This window comes from Taudactylus pleione, unplaced genomic scaffold, assembly GCF_031769625.1.
Source record: "Taudactylus pleione unplaced genomic scaffold, aTauple2 ptg000129l, whole genome shotgun sequence".
In the NCBI taxonomy this organism is placed as follows: Eukaryota; Metazoa; Chordata; class Amphibia; order Anura; family Myobatrachidae; genus Taudactylus; species Taudactylus pleione.
Genome location: NW_028284531.1, coordinates 5,053,712 through 5,074,774, shown reverse-complemented (window position 1 = coordinate 5,074,774; position 21,063 = coordinate 5,053,712). Strand labels below are relative to the sequence as shown.

General features: G+C 42.3%; 1 protein-coding gene across 4 annotated transcripts in view; it reads right to left on the bottom strand.

Annotated features, from left to right (window-relative positions):
* Positions 1–416: 416 nt before the first annotated feature.
* SLC12A1 (solute carrier family 12 member 1) overlaps positions 417–21,063 on the bottom strand; it is a 140,314-nt gene continuing 119,667 nt past the window's right edge. For all 4 annotated transcript variants that reach the window (XM_088472793.1, XM_088472792.1, XM_088472790.1 and 1 more), the window contains 7 exons: positions 19,030–19,173; positions 14,977–15,102; positions 12,043–12,154; positions 11,661–11,747; positions 2,677–2,812; positions 1,942–2,009; positions 417–805 (listed from right to left, as the gene is read on the bottom strand). In XM_088472793.1, coding sequence (XP_088328919.1) covers positions 670–805; positions 1,942–2,009; positions 2,677–2,812; positions 11,661–11,747; positions 12,043–12,154; positions 14,977–15,102; positions 19,030–19,173 — 809 coding nt within the window. In that variant the 3' untranslated portion in view covers positions 417–669. The remainder of the gene's footprint in view (positions 806–1,941; positions 2,010–2,676; positions 2,813–11,660; positions 11,748–12,042; positions 12,155–14,976; positions 15,103–19,029; positions 19,174–21,063) is intronic.

Sequence of the window (21,063 nt, the reverse complement as noted above, 5' to 3'; positions counted from 1 at the left end):
TGGATACGACTGTGGACCCTAGATCCTCACAATAATATAGTTTTTTACACTGCACCACAAAACTAAACTAGTCACATATCATTATACCCAGTTATGAAAAAATCAGAATACACCGCTGCGCAAACAAATCAGCAGCCCCCTTCAACAGGTCCCTGAGTGTCACCCAACACTCAAACATATCGTTATACCGCCCAACTCCAGCAATAGAATGACGCAAAGCTTTGCTCTTCTGCAAACCAATGTTCTTTGCCTCAATTAGCGCAAAGGCATCTAGATTTTTGACGAAGAGCTATATCGCCATAGACTGCGCCTCCATTATAAGCTTCATAAATAAGATCCAAATTATATGTTCTGTGAATCATATTAATCAGTATTGTAATTATAATATAATTAATATTATAAGTTTAATGTGTATGTGTGTGTGTGTATATATATATATATATATATATATATATATATATATATATATATGTATATACTCTATATACAGTATATATTATATATGTATCTATCATATTGGTAATTGGAATTTAACCAGAATTAATAAATCTCATATCTGATGCTTTGTGCTTTTGGCATTAACACACTTTATATACAAATGAGCCTTAGGTACAGCAAATTCAAGATTAAAGATATATCTGAAAATTGAAACAGACTAAATTTATAGGATTAGGAGTAGAAAGTTAGCACATTCTTGTGGTTTCCTCTAACCAGTAGCACAGGTGGAAGGTTTTTAGAAAGGATTTCTACCCATGCCATATATAGGTGATCCGAAACCGTCCCTTTTCTTGCAACTGGAAGGCTCCTGTCAAAGAGAACAAGGGAACAAAAAATGAATCATTATAACCACTCATTTTCCTCCGTCTCTGTTTCTCTCTCTCCTCCTGTCTATCCCATCTTAGGCTATATAAATCGGCTGCTGATATAAATTAGTTTATCATGTTTGCGTGAGTGTGCGTCACACCTCACGTGCATGACTAGCGCACATACAGCCGATCTTCAAAAATTAAAAAGTGACACTATTTAATGCACCCCTCCCGTGAGGCTCCAATCAGCAGCTAATGGAAAGACCACAATTCCCAGCATGCATCACGACAGGTTACTAGCAGTGTGCACCCTAATTACAGTCTGCTGATGGTGCAGCAACTGTTGAACTGCCCAACCCGCAAAGGAGGAGGTACTGTTTGAAAGTAAAAATAATAATACCCTTTTCACATCGCAATCCTGGTTCGCACCCAGGGCATTGTACACAGGTCCATCCCGGGTGCGACCCGGGTCAGACTCTTTTCAGACTGATCTGCCCGACCTGGCAATAAGCGCCATCACGTGTCGAACTGGCTCTTCCTATACTGTGAACGGGACCCAGGTCACATCGCACCGCGAGCCTTGTTGAACCCATGTTCAACCCTGCTCGTTACCCGGGCCCTTTCACACTTCACAATAACCCGGGTTGCTGCGCGTTCCTGTGAAATAACCTGGGTTATTGCTGGCAGTGTGAAAGGGGTATAAAAGAGATATAGAGGAGCAGAAGAGCAAAAGACAGAGAGGCAAGAGAGAGATTGAGGGCCAGAGAAGGGCAAGAGAGTGAAAGAGGTATAAACAGCAATACAGAGGAGGGGAAAAGAGAGAAAGAAGAACATTGAAAAAGGGGGAAGTGTTACAGGGAGACAGAGAAAAAGAGTCAAGGGGGAGGAGATAGAGATGGGGAAGAGGATATGCCTGGAATAGTACTATGATGGAATAAGGGCTTCCTTTTCTAAAAAGTTTAATTAAAAAATCAAAGGCCTATACTTCAACTGGAGGTTGGCCATGGCAAAGCTATGAGAAAGTGCTATAACACAGTGCACAATGAATAGCTTTCCTTGCTTAACTGATGAAGCTCTACCACCAAGGATTATAAGACTATGCCCCCACTTCAATAGAAGACTGTATCATACGTACAGGACAATGAGGTTAGCAGATCGGGAATGTTCTTGCAGAAGTTCATTAAGTCGTACTTGCCGATAGCTCTGTGAATAAATATATGCATGTGGTAAGACCATAGGAAGGTGTCATGCAGTTTTATTAACAGTATATTTAACCGCAGGAATACAGGATAAGTGGAATACTGGATTTACTGACTGCATGATGTATGACAGACATTCATAGTTAATCTTGCTGGATATGTACTAAATAAATCCCAGGTTTTCAAGACCATCCTGTTTTGTTGTTGGTTGCCAAAGAATTGTCCTCGAGATAGATGGGATACAGTCGGTGCCATATTTCCGCTGATTTCTTCCAAAAAAAAAATTGCTGGCGCCATATATGTTACAGAGATTTCTTCCAAAATATGACAACAGCCCCATTTTTTTGAAGAAATTGGTGGAAAAATGCAGTTGACTTCATCCCGACCACTATGCAGCGTGGCCCCCCTTGACCCAGGGGCCTCTGTGCACTGCACACATTATAGATACGCCCTGAGCGTCTGCAATACCTATTTACAATCTCCCAGCAATGAAACTAATGTTTTTTTCCATCCAGGACATACACTAAACAGAAGAAACCAGATGTACATATCAACTCAATGCAATTTACACCGATTATTCTACCAATAGATTATTAATAATTACAGAAGAAAGATAAAGATGGTTTGTGTTTTCCCTGAATTGAATAGCACTGTAGGCCTCTCACTTATACCTTTTCTTTTAACATCTCAAGCTCTGAGTCTGTTATTTTCCAGGGATTTTCTCTCCTTATTTTCTCTGCGGTGGGTACATCCAGGGCACTCTCATGGAGTCTATAGGGTTCAATCATCTCTTCAAAAAATTTCCAGCTGGAAAAAAATGAACAATGATCTGTTAAAGTAAAGTGATTTTGCTTTACTAACCAGCAGTGCTGGGGGACAGCCATGCTTTTTAATGCACCAATTGTTTTAATCACAAGGGGAAATGTTTTAAGCCTTGAAAAGAAATAAAGTGAAGTTGTTGCACAAAGCAACCAATCAGCTTTTAACTGTCTTTTATCTAGCACAGACTTTGAAATGACAGTTATGGTGCATACACACGATCAGATTTTTTCTTCAGATATGGACGATAACGATTTAAAAATCGTTCAGTCGTTCATATCTGATAAAAAATCGTTCATATCTGACATGCCTGAACGATGGACGATCAACGATGCGCGTTCCCGTTTGTCAGATAACGATATCTGACATCTGATGGGTTTGCAGTCAGACTTGGACGATTCCATTCATTTTAATGCAGTTAAAAATCGTTCAATCGTTCAAATCGTTCAAATCGTTCAAAACTTTGGTCAAATCGTCCAAATCGTTCAAATCGTTTAATCGTTCAGTCGTTCATCTGACAAATCTGACAAGTCTGACAAATCTGACCGTGTGTACGCTCCATTAGAAGCCGATTGCTTGCTTTGGCCAACCACTCCACTATCCTATCTCTCCAAGGGTCATATTCATCATCACTTAATTTCTTTAAAAGAAGGTGAAAATGAAGACTCATTCATCATTACAGTTCTCCCCCGATAATTTATGTCATTCATCAAGTTCCGAAAAAGCATTTTTTCGGAACTTGTGTTACTGTACGCCTGGGATGGTGTACAGCACCCGATAGTCTTTACAAGCTGCAGCTTACACTTAAGCTTGTGCAGCAGAGGGATCTGAGAGATCCCTCCCCACTGTGTCCTCTTCCTTCCGGCAGCTCTCTGCTTCATTGCAGTCACTTGTTCCCTCCAGGCTTACCGAACCACAGGCCAAATGCACTCCTCCTGTGCCCTCCCCCGGTGACTTCAGCGGGAGTGAGAGGCTGCAGCTCTAATCAGGGGGGTTACAGTCTGCGGCTTTGGTGGGCTTGGCGGAGGAGGTGGGGGATGGATATTGGCTTAAATTCTGAGTAGGGGGTGTTACAGTGGCAGTGGGGTGGCTGCAGCTGTGTGTGTGTAGAACACTGCCCCAGCTATAAGACTGCTCCCTCTCACCGTCACTGGATGACCGGAATCGGTATGAAATACGGCCGGCGGTTCGATTCCCGGCAGCGCCTGGCCGACAAAAGCAGAGTTCCCGGCAGCGGAAGCACGACAGCGCTGGAAATCCCGATCGTCGCTAACCTAACCCCCTAACCCTCCTTAGGGGTGCCTAACCCTAACCTCCCCCCAAGTGCCTAACCCTAATCCCCCATCTAAATGCCTAACCCCCCCTCTAAATGCCTAATCCAATCCCCCCCTCTAAAAGTCTAACCATAACCCCCCCTTCCCCGCTTCCTAAACCTAGGTCCCCCGGGGCGTGCCTAACCCTAAGTCCCCCCCCGGGGGTGCCTAACCCTACCCCTCCCTCCCCCTAGCCTACCCTCCCGGGGGGTGCCTAACCCTAAGTCCCCCCTGGGTGCCCTAAACCTAACCCTCCCCCCCAGCAGCTGTCCGCTCGCGGCGCCCGACATCCCTTCGATCGGGATGCCGGGCGCCTGTCTCCCGGTGTCGGGGAAATGACAGGCGTCTAGATATAGACGCCCGGCATTTCACCCTCACCGGGATATGACAGTCGGGAAGCCAGCTGTCGGTATTAAGGCAGCCGGTTTACCGATTGTATACCGGCTGACTGGCCTTGCAGTGAGTACTGACTTTGCCAAGCAGAAGGTGGCTGATGTGTGATGCAAAGAGTAAGGGGACACCGCAGCTGTAGGGGAAAAGTAGAACACTTCTGAAAAGCTGGCTCCGCAAAAGGAGCAGCTTTTCAGAAGTGATACTTTAGTAAGAATATATAGATGAGTTCTGTGGGGTTTTTTTTCTAAAAAATTGTGTCGAGTTTAAAACTAAACTATCACCTAAGATAATTTTAACATAATGAATAGACCCCAAGGCTTGATACATCTCCCCTAAAGTGTATGAAATAACAGAAAGGACAGTTGAACAAATCGTGAACAACATCTGAAGACAGCCAGAAATTATCTTCATCTCTTATCTCAAGAGCTTTAGCTTTAATTTCTGCATTTCCTTATTTTATTTGCCTTAAGATCTTGATATTTATCCTTAAATCACAATGTATTACAAATTACTTTTATTAATATCACTCCATGACATTATAACATCCTTCCCTCTCCCTGCATCACACCCCACTGTGCAAATTGCCTCCTCAATAATCCACTCCTCTCTTTTTGACACTGATGAACTTTTTTTTGCATCTTTATACCCTGACTGTAAAATTCTCAAGCTGTCGCTACAAAATAAATTCACACATAATCTACAATTATTTTTTTTTATTTCTCTCTCCTACTGCTTCTATTAGCTGATGATATATTACCAAATCCATATCCCACCTGCATCTCCAGTACACATAAAGCTGGGTACACACTAGGATGTTGTTGGCATGATATGTTTTTTCTGGCCGAATCGGATCATCCAGTGTGTATGGACTATATGCGTGCTCCCGCGGTCGCATGCGATATCGGCCCGGCCGGCTGTACTGCAGGCCCACCCGGACGATATCACATGATGCCGTTGCAGGTAATGAAGGATAGAACGTGGGATCATTACTTTGTTTATTACATCGCTCAGTGTGTACCTGTGCTGCAATATTTTGGCCCATTGGACACATATTGCTAAGTGTGTACACAACATTACTCACAACATGACAGAAATTCAGCAAATCTCAAACACATCACATCTCCCATCACTTAAATGTGCCCTATGGAATGCATGTTGTTTGTAACCAATTACCATCCATCCATGATCTAACAACCTCAACCTTCTGGCAATAACAGAAACATGGCTCACACAAGCAGACAATGCCTTGCCTGCGGCACTTTTGCATGGTCGTCTCCACTTCTCTCACACGTCCGGGTCAGGAAACAGTAAAGTAGGCGGGGTTGGACTATTACTGTCCCAATATTGCACAGTCACATCTTCTGAAGTACATTCTATAAGGATTTTCACCCTATTCTCTTTGCATGTTGCTACACATCATCTCTCCGGGCCACCAAACACTTTCTTGAACATTTATCTGCCTTGCTCCATCCTTTCTTTTCCTCTGACATCCACACCAACATCCACATTGTTCACATTCTCCTTGAGTCTCCAAAACAAGCTGCCTATGGAGATACACCTAGCTGTCTGCATACTAATAATATCCTTTAGTTACAGGGTACCGCAAGGGGTCCGCAGTGCCGTACAAGGTGCAAACAAAAGTATAAGGTGCAAAAATGTATGGTGCAAATATATATATATATATATATATATATATATATATAAAATAAAGACATAATACACCAAAATCTCCCATCACAATTAGTAAAGACCATACTAGGAATTGTCACAAGTCCTCTGGAGATGTTGATTGAACATGGTGCCACACAGTGGTGAGCAGGGCATGTGAGCCAGGAAAATAAAGCCAAGAGACATTTAAAGTCAAACAACAATAAGGAAGGAGTTAAACCTTCCTCTGCATTATTCCAACCAAGAGTTATACAGTATGGGCTGATTCAGAGTTAGGAGCACAGCTAAATAGAATCAACCGTACACCTGTACAAACCAATGCAATGGAAGGGGTGCAAATATATTTACATATTTGCATGCAAGGTAAATACTGCCTGCGTTTGCCTACTGACCACAAATAAGGGACAGTTTTACTTTTCCACTGCAATTTAGAGTTCAACTAGAACATGCCCCTTTCAACTCTAAAGCTCTCTGTACATTATAAATCTTCCCCATGTGTGTTTGTTGCTGCCTAATAATTTTTTGTTACACTTCTGAATTACATGGTGTAGACCCGTATTTTTTTTTCCACCTAAACACTAATGACTGACCGAAGGCTATTACACTTGATCTCTTCCTGTCACAATACATATAATATGGCATAACCTAGAAAGACATTAAAAAGGCATACAGAGCAAATTATGCTCATTGCAGTTTCCAGTGGAGGCTCCAGAGACAATCCAAAATTCAAATAGGGGAGTCACACCAACTGCCACCCCAAACGCTGCCAAACATCGCTGGCTGGGACTCACTGGCAGTTGGTTTTCTGCATTTTTCCGTTTAATCCATTTGTAATTAAATGAAATTAGTTTGCTTTTTATATTTTTTTTACCTACAAAACTGCAGTCAGCAATTTAATGAATTTTTAAAGAACAATATATTTTTGGGGGGATAGTAAAAACATTATTACTGTTGCCCAATATTTATTTTTACATTTTTTAATGTATAGGCTGTTTCCCCTTTTTTTAAAACAAAATTCCCATGGTTTTTACGTAAAAAATTACCGCATTCATGATACCACAAGTATCGGGAGCGCGCATACCCACAGTAGTGAGTAAATGGTCGCGATGTCTAGTGGCGTCTAGTGCACACAGGTGTCACCCGCCGAGGGGTGACACCAAAGTGCTGACTCCTCCTCAGTGACAGGAGCAGGGTGCTGCACTGCAGCATTACGTGCAGCAGTTGACTCCTCACACAGTGAGGGAGCCGTCACTACACACAGAGAGGATCCCAGGGACAGTCCGCACCTCCGGCAGCCCCCAAAGTGATTCCAAAGAGAGTTTATGCCATGAAGCCACGCCCCCTACCCGTGAGGTCATGCCCCTTTTTAACCGGTCGCGGCTTTTCCATGCACACTGCAGCCCTCCCCGCACCAGGTGTCACCGCGGGGAGGAACGCCACTGGCTCTGTGGTAATTTTTACTGCAAAAAAATGGTACAAATAATTGGATATGCCCCTTAATAAGCTAGTCTGTCTCATACACAGTGCAGTGCATTTAATACTTAAGACATAGACATGGCCAGCAATCACAGTAAGCTGATGCGGCAGTAGGGCAGCCTGTCTAAGCTAAATGTTTTATTTTTCCAGATGCAGGCAACATTCCACAATCCAAGTCCCCTGCTCTGCGGAGCATTGGAGCAAGATTGGAAGTTTTAGAGAGTGAAAGTGAATCTATCACCAGCCCTGGACATATATTTGCACAATGGTCTCCATGTAAGGGCAGGCTAGATGTGCCAAGAGGCTCTTATCTGTCGTCAAATTCTATATTTCTATACTGGATAGTGTATATAATACAGTATTAATCATTAACACTATAGATGGCTTAAAATACAGGCTGTAGGAGAGAGGGTCTAAAAATGAACCTTTTGTATCAAACATAGTTGTCTCATAAATAACATAAGTGGTCAGGAAATGGATAAACATCCCAAAATAAATAAACATATATAATATAACCAATAGGACAGAGAACTGAACCTTCTCCCTCCACATGCAAGATGCCTAACTCTTCTTTATGGCAGCTGCTCTCTGGTATCTCTGACCTAATTGAGCGCTCAGATCCACACATATCAGACTTGGTAGGAAAAACGACTAAGACTGAGCATGTGCTGCAGCTCCCTTTCTTGTTGTGGCCCTTGCTCTGGAAAATCAGATTACATAATACATAATACTGTTGGCCGTAAGTGGAGATGGGGGTTTCTGAGTCATAGGTTCTGTACAAGTACACAGTTTAGTGTAAGATAAATCACATTTATGGAATATGAAAGATTAGTCTAATTTCCAATATTTCGCTCTATGTCGCCATTAATCATAAATGATAATTATAGTTGTTTGCTAAAGTTACAACACATCTGCAGTGTAAATTCTGCTTTGTGATGCCATGTGCCCATAATTGACAGAATGCATCAAGTTTTATTGGAAAGTACATGGATTTGACATCTAACATGGCAGGATTTGCAGCAACCATATTTTTATTGTAGCGTCTCAAATAAAACAACAGACTAGCTAAGAGAAATCACAAGAAAAAGTACAAATCCAAAGTAACAAGATATAGGAATCCACTATAAAAAAAGAAGTGGGACGAAGAGGCAATTGCGGCAATCGCTGTACTAATACCCTTAACTGAATGCCGTCCGGACACAAAGCCGAGCTGGTGTTCAGTCAATAGAATAGGGAGAAGCTGCAGAAGTTTAGTAGCCATAATTTTAGCCAAAAGTTTAAAATACATATTGTCCCTTTACATTTTTGAATTTGAAGTCTCAGACTGAGGATTCTTGCCTAGTTTTAAAAGTAGTGTAGTAAACATGGAATTATAGGAGAGGTATGTTGGACAATACCTATGTAGATGTTGGAAAAGGTCATGTAAGAAAGAGACACAGTCTGGTTGTGAAATCTTATAATACTCTGCTGAGAGCCCATCAAGACCAGGGGGTAAATTTAGAGTTTTTAGAAATGGAGATGTTGCCCATAACAACACAAAGATTCTAGCTATTATCTTCTAGATGGTGCTAGTTAAATGTTAAGTAGAATCTGATTGGTTGCTAGGGACAACATCTCGATTTCTAAAAACTCTCATCTTAGTAAATTTACCCCCAGGAGTCTTACAGTACTGTAAAGAGCACAGGACTCCTCTAACTTGCTCAACAGAGATGTAAGAATTAAGCAGCTCCCTATGAGCCTGGGTCAATTTAGGGAGCCATGCTTCAGCTAACAGGATCAGAGGGACATCCTGCAGAGAGGTAGCATAAAGTTGAGTATAATAGTCAAGAAAAAAAAGGCAGTTATGTCAGCAGAGCTAGTGAGAAGACCACCACGTATGGGATCACATATTGTTGTGATATAAGTTTAAGAGTGGGGCCTTGGCCAAATTCACTACACAGACACAATGACCTGATGTACGTCAATAACTATAGCAAATCACAAAAGTTGGCATAGTAGGAAAATATATACATTACTAGGCAATATAAATTAGATAGTAGTCACTAGGTGGTGGAGACTATATGCAATAACTAAAGGTAGAATAACAGGGTACAGCATAAAATAAAATAAAGTTAGCTATGGCTGGTCAATACTGTAGGTGGCAATAAGGGGATCGGTAGACAGGACACTAGGATGACTGAATCCAAAGGCTGGAGTCCAGGGAGACAGCAGGTCTTGCACTGCACTGATGTATATAGATGTGATCATGTGGTGGAGCCCAGCATATGAAAGAAAAAGAGGAAAGAGGGCAAAACCAGGAAAACAGATGAATAGGGAAGGTGGGTAGTGGGGAGTGAAGGGAACACACAATAGGAGGGATGGGAAGAACGCAAAAAAAGAGTGGAATGAGAGCTGTTAGAAAGGAGAAAGGGTCACACACAATATTAGTAAAGTAGAAGGGAGCAATCTGCAGCAGAGCCGAAAGTCACAGGAAGGAGGGAATTGACCAGCCTGTCACAGGGGATGATGTGCAGTTTGACAAGCAAGCACACTATGAGAACACCACTTCCAGCAAAGCGAGTCGCAGCTACCGCCCTGAGGTCCCAGAGAGCAGAAGTAGTTAGAGCAGTTGAGTAGGGAGAGACCGTGGCCACCATCCAGACAAGTGCAATCCCCGCCAGCAGAGACCACTCATCCAGTCCACCAAGCGCCGCCAGCCAAAGAAGGAAAACAGGTGAGTGCAGGAGTCAGAGGCTACAACAAAGCTCTGCATGTCCAGCAGCACAAACAGGATCACCCAGAGAAGCACTTCCGGTGGGTCCCTGACAGGCAGTCTATCCCAACAGCAGAAGGTAGAAGTGGCCAGGCAGTCATAAATGGAGGCAAGAGCCACAGGGGAAAGGCGACCATTTGGGCAGTCACTATAATAGGCCCAGTAGCAGAGCATCACAGAATCCAGGGGAATGGGGGTGCAGCAACCGGAGAGATAGATAAGAGGGAACGGAAAGATCACACAGAGGAGGATTCGGTGGTCCCAATAGAGATGGAAGTGAGGTAGAGGAGCCACAGTCCAGTAAACAGGGAATTGAGGAGGAGATAGCAGAAGGGCCTTCACGTTGCCCAGATGAGGCCAAGACTCTGGGGATAAAGGCACTGAACGAGCTCTGCAGGTCCAACAAGAGGATGGCCATGTGAAGGGGAACTGTAGGAACCAGACCAGGGGCAATGCACAGCTGAGAGCAAATATAAGCAGGATCTAGTGCAGAACACAGTTAAAATGCCATCTTGGATGTGCCACCCACTGAAAGTCCACTTTTGCATATTCTGCAGTATACATGTCAATCCAGTAAATGGTTCAACAAGACAAATACTACATAGAGTCGCTGCTCATGTTACTTTTCAGTGTTACTGTAGGTTAAGTGGCTTGCTCATGAGTTAGTAGCTCCAAGCTATTTTTTTGTTAATCCCTGAAGGAAAAACTGCAAATATTGGTTACTAAAACATTTTGTGGTCAATGTCTACAATATAAAATATACATCACAATATTAGATGCCACAGTATGCGTTCGACATTCTGGCGGTCTGGATGCCGACGCTTACGTTACCGGCGCCAGAGGACCGACGCCGGTCAGAATCCCGGCGCCGGGATGCCGAAGGTAAGTAGTGGGGTGAGGGGGAGGGTTAGGTTTAGGGTGCGGGGAGGGGGAGGTTAGGTTCAGGCATCAGGGAGGGAAGGTTAGGGAGAGGGGGAGGGTTAGCATACTGACCACCAAGTGTCGGTATTGATAACCCTGTTGGAATCCAGTCGTCGGGATTCTTACCGCCTGGATCCTGTCTGTCGGTTTTACATACTGATTCCGATGCCACTACTGTCTTTGTAAAATTAGTTTTGCTGAGCAATAACAGACATGCCAGGGTTGCTTATTAAGGTTAGTTTCCATAAAGCAGATAATAAAAACGTTATGTAGTTTGAGGCTATAAATCTGACAATATTCCAGTGTTTCCTACCTTTCTTTGCTTGGCTTTGTATTAATGTCTGCAACAATATATACGTCTGCAAACTTAATGCGGAATTTACTCAGAAGTGATGCCATCCTGTGAAAACAAAGAATAAAGTATGAACGTAGCATAGGGTTCATAACTAATTTCCATCCAAATGGAAATAAAGAAGAATAAATTCCAATTTTAGGTACCACTTAATGGAAGGAAATAAATGTCCTGCCCTCCAAGGAACATACATTTATATTCGTGATGAGCTTTTTATTAGTGTATCAGTATTTTTGGAGAGAATAACGAGGATATGTTCTAGTTTTAGCAATAAATAAGAAAATCTGCCATTTTTGTTTCAAGAAAAATAAATGAAAGTCACACAGACAACAGTAAGCTTTACATCAGTTTTTCATCTTCAATACGGTTCACTTTTCCACCAATAAAAATACGCAGCTTGCAGTCCTTCCATTTCTTCTTCAGGGTCAGAAGATGCGGGATCAGAAGAGTCAGTCCTGCAGGAAAGATACTTGTTATCCTCTTACATGTCTATAATGTTGGGTATACACTATACAATTATCTGTCAGATATCTGTCCAATCTGGCTGGTTGAAATGAAAACCTGGTAATGTATGGGAGCAAATGACAGTCGACCATTTGCTCACAAACAATGGAAAACAGACAAAAATGGTTGTTCAGACAAATTGGTTAAACTTAAAACACACGAACTTAACCAATTTGAACAATTGTTTTTGTCCATTTTCCAGTGTTTAAAACCATATGATCAACTGTCATTTGCTCCCATACATTACCAGGTTTTCATTCCAACTAGCCAGACTGGACAGATCATATGGTTTTAAACACTGGAAAAACAATTGTTCAAATTGGTTACATTTGTGTGTGCTTCTAAACTCAGCTTGACAACGGTATTGTTTTTGTCTTGTGACCTCTCTTCAGTGATCAGCAGTCTCCTAGCATGCCACACCTCGTGGCTGCATCCTGCCAAGTCTCCTGAGGGATGTCTGAAATGGGGAACAGGGACGGAGGGGTCCATTAGGCTGGTTACAGTCTGCGCCAAGCACTAGAAGCACACAAGACCCACTCTCCAATGAAGCTATCTATGGGAAAAACAATCATATTTGTCTTCAGTAGCCTTCTTGGTATATTTGCCTCCTTCACCAGTGGTAACATCAGAGCAGCTTCTAGATGCTAGTTCATCCCCTGTGTGTAGTGGCATCAAGGCAATTTGCCACTCCCAAGTTGTCAGGACCTCAGATGGTATTTGTTGAACTATTTGTGGCACTTGTGTCTACTTGGAGGGTATATATATATATATATATATATATACACAGGGCCGCCATCAGGGGGGACAGCCGGGCCTCCAGTCCCGGGCCCGGAGAGAGAGGGGGCCCGGGTGGCAACAGAAAGCTGGCAAGGAAAATCATCAGCGCTACAGCATGTAAACTATGGAGCCAGCCATGAGCCAATCATAGCTCGCAGAATGGCAACCAATCAGAGCAGCCTCTCCTGATTGGCAGCTGTTCCGCGTGCTGTGATTGGCTTGCAGCCGGCTCCAATTACAGTTTGCGGAACTGCAGCCAATCAGAAGCGGCTGCTCTGATTGGCTGCCATTCTCCAAGCTATGATTGGCTCACGGCCAGCTCCATAGTTCACATGCCGCAGCACTGATGCTCTCTCTCCCTGCCTGCCGCCCACTGCATTCCTCACCCCTTTCTCTCAGGACAGGAAGTACTATGAAAAGTACAGGTATGTTGATCCTGCCTTGTGCCCCCCGTGAGTCCAGCCAGCCTTACCTGTACTGCCCCCTTAGTCCAGCCAGCCTGCCCACTCCCTAGTCCAGCCAGCCACCCTGCCTTCCCTGCACTGTCCCCCCAATGTAGCTGGACTTCCCTACACTGTCCCCCAGACCAGCCAGCCTTCCCTGCACCCCACCCCCATTCCAGCCAGCCTTCCCTGTCCGCTCCCCCATCTCCAGTCCAGCTAGCCTGCCTTCCCTGCCCAACCCCCATTCCAGCCAGCCTGCCTACTTTCTCTGCCCCTCCCCCAGTCTAGCCAGCCATCCCTAAGCCCCCTCCCCAGTCCAGCCAGCCTTCCTTCCCTGCCCACCACACCCCAGTCCAGCCAGCCATCTAGTTTTTCCAGCCTACCTTCCCTGCCCCTCCCTCAATCCAGCCAGCCTTACCTGCACCCCTACCCCCTCCTAGTCCAGCCAGCTAGACTATCTTCCCTGCTCCAGTTCAGCCAGTCTTCCCTGCGGCCCCCCCATCTCCAGCCTGCCTGCCTTCTCTGCCTTGCCTCTCCCCTAGTCCAGCCGGCCTTCCCTGCCCTTTGCCCCCCCTAGACCAACCAGCCTTCCCTGCTCTATGTCACCCCAGTTCACTCTTGCCAGCCCAGTGCCCCTGCCCTGTGTCCCCCAGTAATGTCCATCCTTCCCTGCCCTTTACCCCCCCCACCATGTCTAGCAGCTCTGGTTTATGCACCAATTAATGCACCACCACCGAAGTAGCTCCACCCAAGTCTGCCCTATACCACGGGGGGCCCTGCCTATTTTGTCAGTACCAGGCTCCACAATTTCTGATGGCAGCCCTGTGTATGTATATATATATATATACATATATATATATACACACACACACACACACACACACACACACATTGACATACATACTGTATCCACATACTGTGCAAAAGTTTTAGACAGGTGTGGAAAAAATACTGCAAAGTAAGAACGGTTTCAAAAATAGAAGTGTTAATAGATAGTTTATTTTTATCCATTAACAAAATCCCTGACTTTGTGCAAGTGTACCTAGAAGAATTGATGCTGGTCTGAAGGCAAAGGGTGGTCACACCAAATACTGATTTGATTTAGATTTCCTCCTCTGTTCATTCAGTTTGGATTTTGTTAATTGTTAAAAATAAACTATTAACACACATATATATATATATATATATATATATATATGTGTTTGAAGTCAAAAAACACAATCCGCACACCATAATTGTATATCAAAAAATCATTTTAGTATATACCACATATTCTTAATAGCCATAAGATCCATGACAATCAGAACAAATAAAGTGCCTTAGTGCAAAAAAGTGCATAATCAGAGAGTCAGAGTACCTATCATGACAAGCAGATCTGTGGCAGAGGACTGCCAGCAGAGTGCCCAACAGCCATTTCGGTGCTAACAAGCACCTTCTTATTCTTTTTTTGCAAATAGTTCATCTTTCAGTAGTTCCATTAACAATTTAGAATTCAATATGTGAAGCAGATCTCTCGATACTTTTCATTTTTCATGCAGTATATTATTACATACCTCCGTCATCAAACAGCCACCAAACATCAATTGTGCCTTTCCCTTGTTTCTTCTTAAACTGTTCGCTAGCCTCTACTAGCTTCTGGTTATACTCGCCCACATGTACTGGTGGAGTTGTACTGATATCTGAAATATAGAGCAAACAATTATATCGATCTACATTTTCAATGCAAGGCAACAACTTTTAATCTGTAAAGGTCGACAGAGTTCTTAAAAATGTGTTTCTCTATTCAAAGCTAAAAATGTGACGTGACTGTAAAAGCTGACATATTTAATGTCTTGGTAAAAGTGTGTCATTGCAGCAGCATACATTAAAGAGAATGGCTTTATCAAATTGAGCACCAGAAATGTGCAAACAGTTTAGGAAATGTCATCTTATATTATTTAGGAGATGGAAGTTCATAGACAACATTAACAGTATCAATCTGCATTACCTACAACTTGAGTCTTATTGCTATGGCTCTCTCAAATCATCCATTGCTGGTAGGATGTTTCACATATTCACATATTTCCAGTGGTTACATCTAGATTGTTTTTGTAATAAATCCTACACATTCTAAAATAAAATTACATGATGTAGTTTGAGATATGCATTCTCCTTATGGGTTAATAGTAAAATGTCGTAAGTTGTAATGCTGCTTCAATAAGAAATAAGACTTCCTGTAGTGCCCCATCAGTACTCTGAGATTACAGGTAGCTTAGAGAACAATTGCAGTGATAGATGATCTGTCAGGTGCAGTAAGAGTGGAGATTAGTAGCTCTTGACATGTTTAATATTGCACAACACAGAATAATACGAGAACCAATAACACTATTGAGCATTTACAGTGCATCTGCCTGCAACATGTTATTGTCTTACAATAGAGCCAGAAACAAATCACCAATACATGTGTACTTTCCTCAATATATTGGTATAGAGAAAGAAGATAGAAAACAGACATGAAGGGCTTAAAGGCTGAGTTCAATGTACGCCTGTTCCTGAGTGTATTATGCATGTTCCCTTGGTATGCTCCAGAAAAGTGTAGCGATGTCGAGCCATAGACATTTCAATCATATGTACACTTATCATTGAAGAGGTGTAACTGGGCTGTAACAGTCTGTGCTCACATAGGAGGGGTTCAGTGAGGTTGTGCCGACACAAGCAGGGCAATTGAGACAGCCACAGACCTTAGTTACAGAAGGGGCATGGCGAAATCCGGGAGGCATGGTCATGGCGAAATCCGGGAGGCATGGTCATGGCCCCTCCCAAAAAAAGAACAATGCAAAATACTATGCACAGCACCACATGAAACATACATCTTTTAGCTGAGAGATGGAAAGAGTCAATACGCTGCACCCTGCTCTACTGCATCTGATATAAATGCATTATATTAAATATGTATCTTGCTAATAGAAAATCACAAACTTTTACTCAAGCGCAATCCACAAATTTGCTGAGTTGGAGACTCGCAGACTATTACTGTCGGTAGCAAAAAATGAGTAAGTAGCTTAAGACTAAAGACAAACATTCAATAGAATATATCACATCTCTTCTAATTTATATATTTTCCTGCAATCATTTTATTTGTGAATACATAAGCAGGAAGCCAGGCTGCTTACGATGCAATAAGTGTAAACTCCCTTCAAGCCAAATGCAAATGTTGCTATAGCCAAAGTACGCTATTATTTAGTGAGAGCTATTTTGACAGCTGAATATAACATAAATAGTTATAAGTAGAAATGCCGGTAATGTATATAAATTACACAGATATTTCTTCAGGCCCTAATTTTAATTTAGATGAAGTAATATATTTTCCTTCTAGGGGACTATTTTGCAAATTCTACAGAAAATGAAATACCTTGCAAAATGTGTATAAGAACGTACACATACACACACACACACACACAAACACACAAAATTTCATCAGCCTTTACATAAGTATAGAGTTGGTGTTAGAATTATGTTTATTAATCTGCTTATTGTGACGGCAAATGCAATATGTGTGTTTTGCAGTTTTGTTAATTAAACAGAAAAGAGGAACTAACAGTTTGATGTGTGTAGCTGCAATATAACAATTAGTTGCTAAAACCTGCACAATGTCCTGAATTATATGGGCCCAGGACCATAGTGGAAGCTAGTAGCTTAAGAAAAGTGGCTTTTAACAGAACTCAAAGTTCACATTAGTCAATCTGAATAAAAAAAAACCAGCTACTAGCAGGTTGACAGAATGCCTTGTGCTGGCCCCGCTCCCTGCATGTGACGTCATGATGTCACAATGAGGGGGGGCAGGGTTGCCAGCTTCATGAGGGCTGAGCTCCCAGAGCAGCCTTAGTATACTCTGGACGGCTCTGCGGTGGCTTGACGCTGGAACTAGGAAGAGGCTGAGAACCAAGAGTGTCCAAAGGATGTTCCAGGCGGCAGCTTTCTAAGCTGCATGGCTCCATTCCAGGCATTATGCATGCCAAATACAGGTGCCATGGAGCAGCAATGGCGCTGCCCCCTAGACCCTGCACATTGGGTGGCGGCCCTGGCTACTAAGCATGGAAGTGTAAAGTTCAGAAGCTGCGAATGGAAATGCACACCGGTGACCTATACCAACCCCTGATTGTTATATTGAGAGTACCATATCCCCTATATGATGATAAAATTGTGCACATATGCAAGAGTGAAACTGAAAACTGTGGGAGGAGCTGCAGAAATATACATCAAACTAATGTGACTAAGGCCCATGAAACACACAAGTAGCTTAGGAATGGTGTAGTATCGCAGAAGAAAGAGCAGATGCTCATGTCCCGCTGTTGCTACTTAGTGGAATCCCAAACAGATGTGAAACAATTGTGACCACACATGATGCCTGACCAGATGACAAGCTCAGAATATGCCAATGGCAAGGTTTTGTCATGAATGCAAACAGAATACAGAGTTCAAGCAATGACCATGTTCCTGGAGCAGAATCAACATTATAAACAAAGGACTGTTAACCCAACTGTAGACAGCAACTTGGATGGCGCTATTGCCATTTCCCCGGGGGGCCACATGGAGACTGCACACAATCCTCTCCTCTCTTAAATCGCTATTGGCAAGGAGAGACATCTGTTGTATGCCAAGAACACGGCCACCTAAAGGTAGACTGCAGAGATTGTTAAGCTCCCCCTAACAGTTTAAGAAGAAGAATAGATTTCACTGATTTCTATCAATTCCTGCCTACCTGACTCACACCTCAGATAGAAATATATTTCATATAATTCTAAAGATAGTTTCTGCTTTTCCAAAAGGCAAATTTCTCAAACGATATCCAATTTGATTTTGTATTCATTTTATATTAACCACAGTCAAACTTTGACTGGTTGTCCAATACCTCCCTCCCGGCACCACGTTGGTAATAAAACACTGTGCCAGAGCCTTTGCTATATTCTAGGCACCTGCTGGGGGAATGGCCTTTGCAAACACTTTTACATGGGTCCCCTCATTTCTTAAAATGCCCCTGAAAAGTAATGCACTAGCTGCTTGCTTACGAGCTGTTCAGACATAACATACTCAGAGAAACAGGTGAATGACCAAAGTGACATTGAAATTTATTTAAATAAACGAGAGAGAGAGAGAGAGAGAAGATACATACTACGTCTACCTCCAGCTAGAAGACCCACAATTTGGAGCAAGAACTTTCCATCTAATTATCTGATATACAGTAGATGGTTAAAGCTGATGAATAGATGAATTCTGTCAACCAGCTCCAGACCTGATAACTCAGACCCAAGGTGGGAATTTCATGATAAATATTTGTTGCATGAGGATGTTAAAAATAAAATAATGTTTATTTGTATGCTCATAGTGACAAACGCGGCTCAGTATGTTTTTGTAGATATGTTGTTGATAAAGTCCGATTTAAAGGTCCATTTTAAAGGTTAGAAGATAGGAAACTAGAAACGAGTATTAGGTGTGTCGCTATAATAAAGAAAACATCTTTAACTTCCCCACATCTAGCTATATGTTTAACAATAGTAATTTCAACTACACACATGAGACTGGTGGTCTTGAAGGAGAATCCTGTGAAATGACTAGAGTAAAGTTACCTTTTGTAGATGAGTGACCTGTAATGTTTAACTTTGAGGATTTACTGAAGAACCTGCGAATTCTGCTATTCCCATTCTGAAATTCATTTTCTTTCATAGTAGCTTCAAGCTCCAATCTCTCTTTTTCCAGCCTCTGGAATTCATCTAGAAATAAAGATATGATAGTAGATATGGATAGGAGTGGGAAAACATTGTGAAACATGATACTGTGCGTCAAGATTCTGAAGCTATATACAGCAATCCTCCGCTAAGCATTGTTAATCCCTTCCTGGGAACTGGAGTGCTAACCAAAAGAGCAATAAATGAACATGGATCCTCATAACAATGAACTGAAAGCAAATTAATTTGTTAGCAAGCTCCCCAATACTGTGCCAAATGCATTAATGCAGTGTAGTCTAACCACTTCTCGCAATTGCCAGCATTAACTCCGTGATGTAGTTTATATCCTGGCTGTCGGGATGCAGGTGCTCAAAATGCCGGCATTCCGACAACAGTCAGAATTCCGGCGCCAGCTTCCTGATCGCCGACATCCCGTCGGTAAGTATTGGGGTTAGGGTTGGCCACTAGGGAGAGGGTTAGGGTTTGGCTGCAGGGAGGATGGTTAGGTTTAGGCTGCGTGGGAAGGAGGGTTAGGATACTTACCTGCAGGTATCCTAACCCTGTCGAGATGCCGGCATCGGGATTCTGACCGCCTGTATCCTGAGCGCCGGCATCCCGTACCCAATCCTTGACTCCCATTCCTCTCCTGCCATAAACTTTCTCTCTGGCTGATTCATATTAGATGTCTCCAGCCAAGTTACCAGCTTTCTTCACAGCTTCAAATTAAGTCGTTCTCCAGTAATAAAATAGGATGCATGTTCAGCACAAGCTTAATATCCAATTTTTTTTATTTCAACAGGTATATGTCATAAAATAAAAGGGCTTTATATATACAGTATATAAACAATGCTAATCAAAAAGCTTAATAGCTATTATACTGTGCAACAAGATTTTGAAACATTATCTTGTCCACTTCTTACTCCAAAACTCTTGCACAAGACTTACATTAAAGAGAAGAAACAATCGCTGGGGCAACCTGACCGCTCCTTAAATTACTTAGTCAAAATAATTCACGTTAATTATTATTTTTTGTTTGCTAAACTCAACTTCAACAGCTTTTCAAACAGTGCATATAAAAGACTGCTTAAATGTCACACTATTTTTTTCTAGAAATGTTTTTTAGTCATTAACATATTACCTGTCTTCTACCTGCCCATAGCTAGTAGTCCCACTATAAAGTTAGTGACCATGTAGTGATAGTGAATCATTTTAAACAGAAAACTGTGCACATGCAGGTTTTTTTTTATAATTATTATTATTATTACACAGCTCAACAAAAAAAATATTTAGTTGCCATGGATATTTGAACAAATTTAGGGTATTTTGGGGTTGCTGAATTAAAAAATGAAAGTAGTTTTCCGAATTGGCTCTAGGTCTTCAGATAATTGATTCTCTCAATTAATAGGGAACTTAGCCATATGGGAATCTATTTGAACATTCCACATAGTGAGACACGCAAATATTCTAGAATATTCCCTATCCGTAGATAATTCTGGGTACACACTAGGCAATATATTGGATGATTTGTCATTTTGAGCCAAATTGGAATGACATATCGCCCACATCATCTAGAGTGTTCACAGTTTTGCGCGCTCCTGTGGGTCATTCCTCGCATCTTCTCATCTGCTGTACTCCACAGCAGATGAAAACATATCTTTAACAATTTTGAGCAAATTGTGAAGTGTGTATGTGTATGCCCAACTGGACAACCAGGCAATATGTCATTCTGATCTGGGTTCTGAAGACGTCATCTCAGCCACTCATATCCTCCATTTTCTCTTCCTAAAGTCAGCTTGTCACATGCTGTTTTCCAGAAATTGTTAAGATGGTCGTATGGTGTTTAGAAAGCTAACGATATATCGTTAACGGTCTAACGTCCAAATAATGCAAGATATATTGTTCCGTCATTTGGAGGATTGCACTATATTGTTTGTT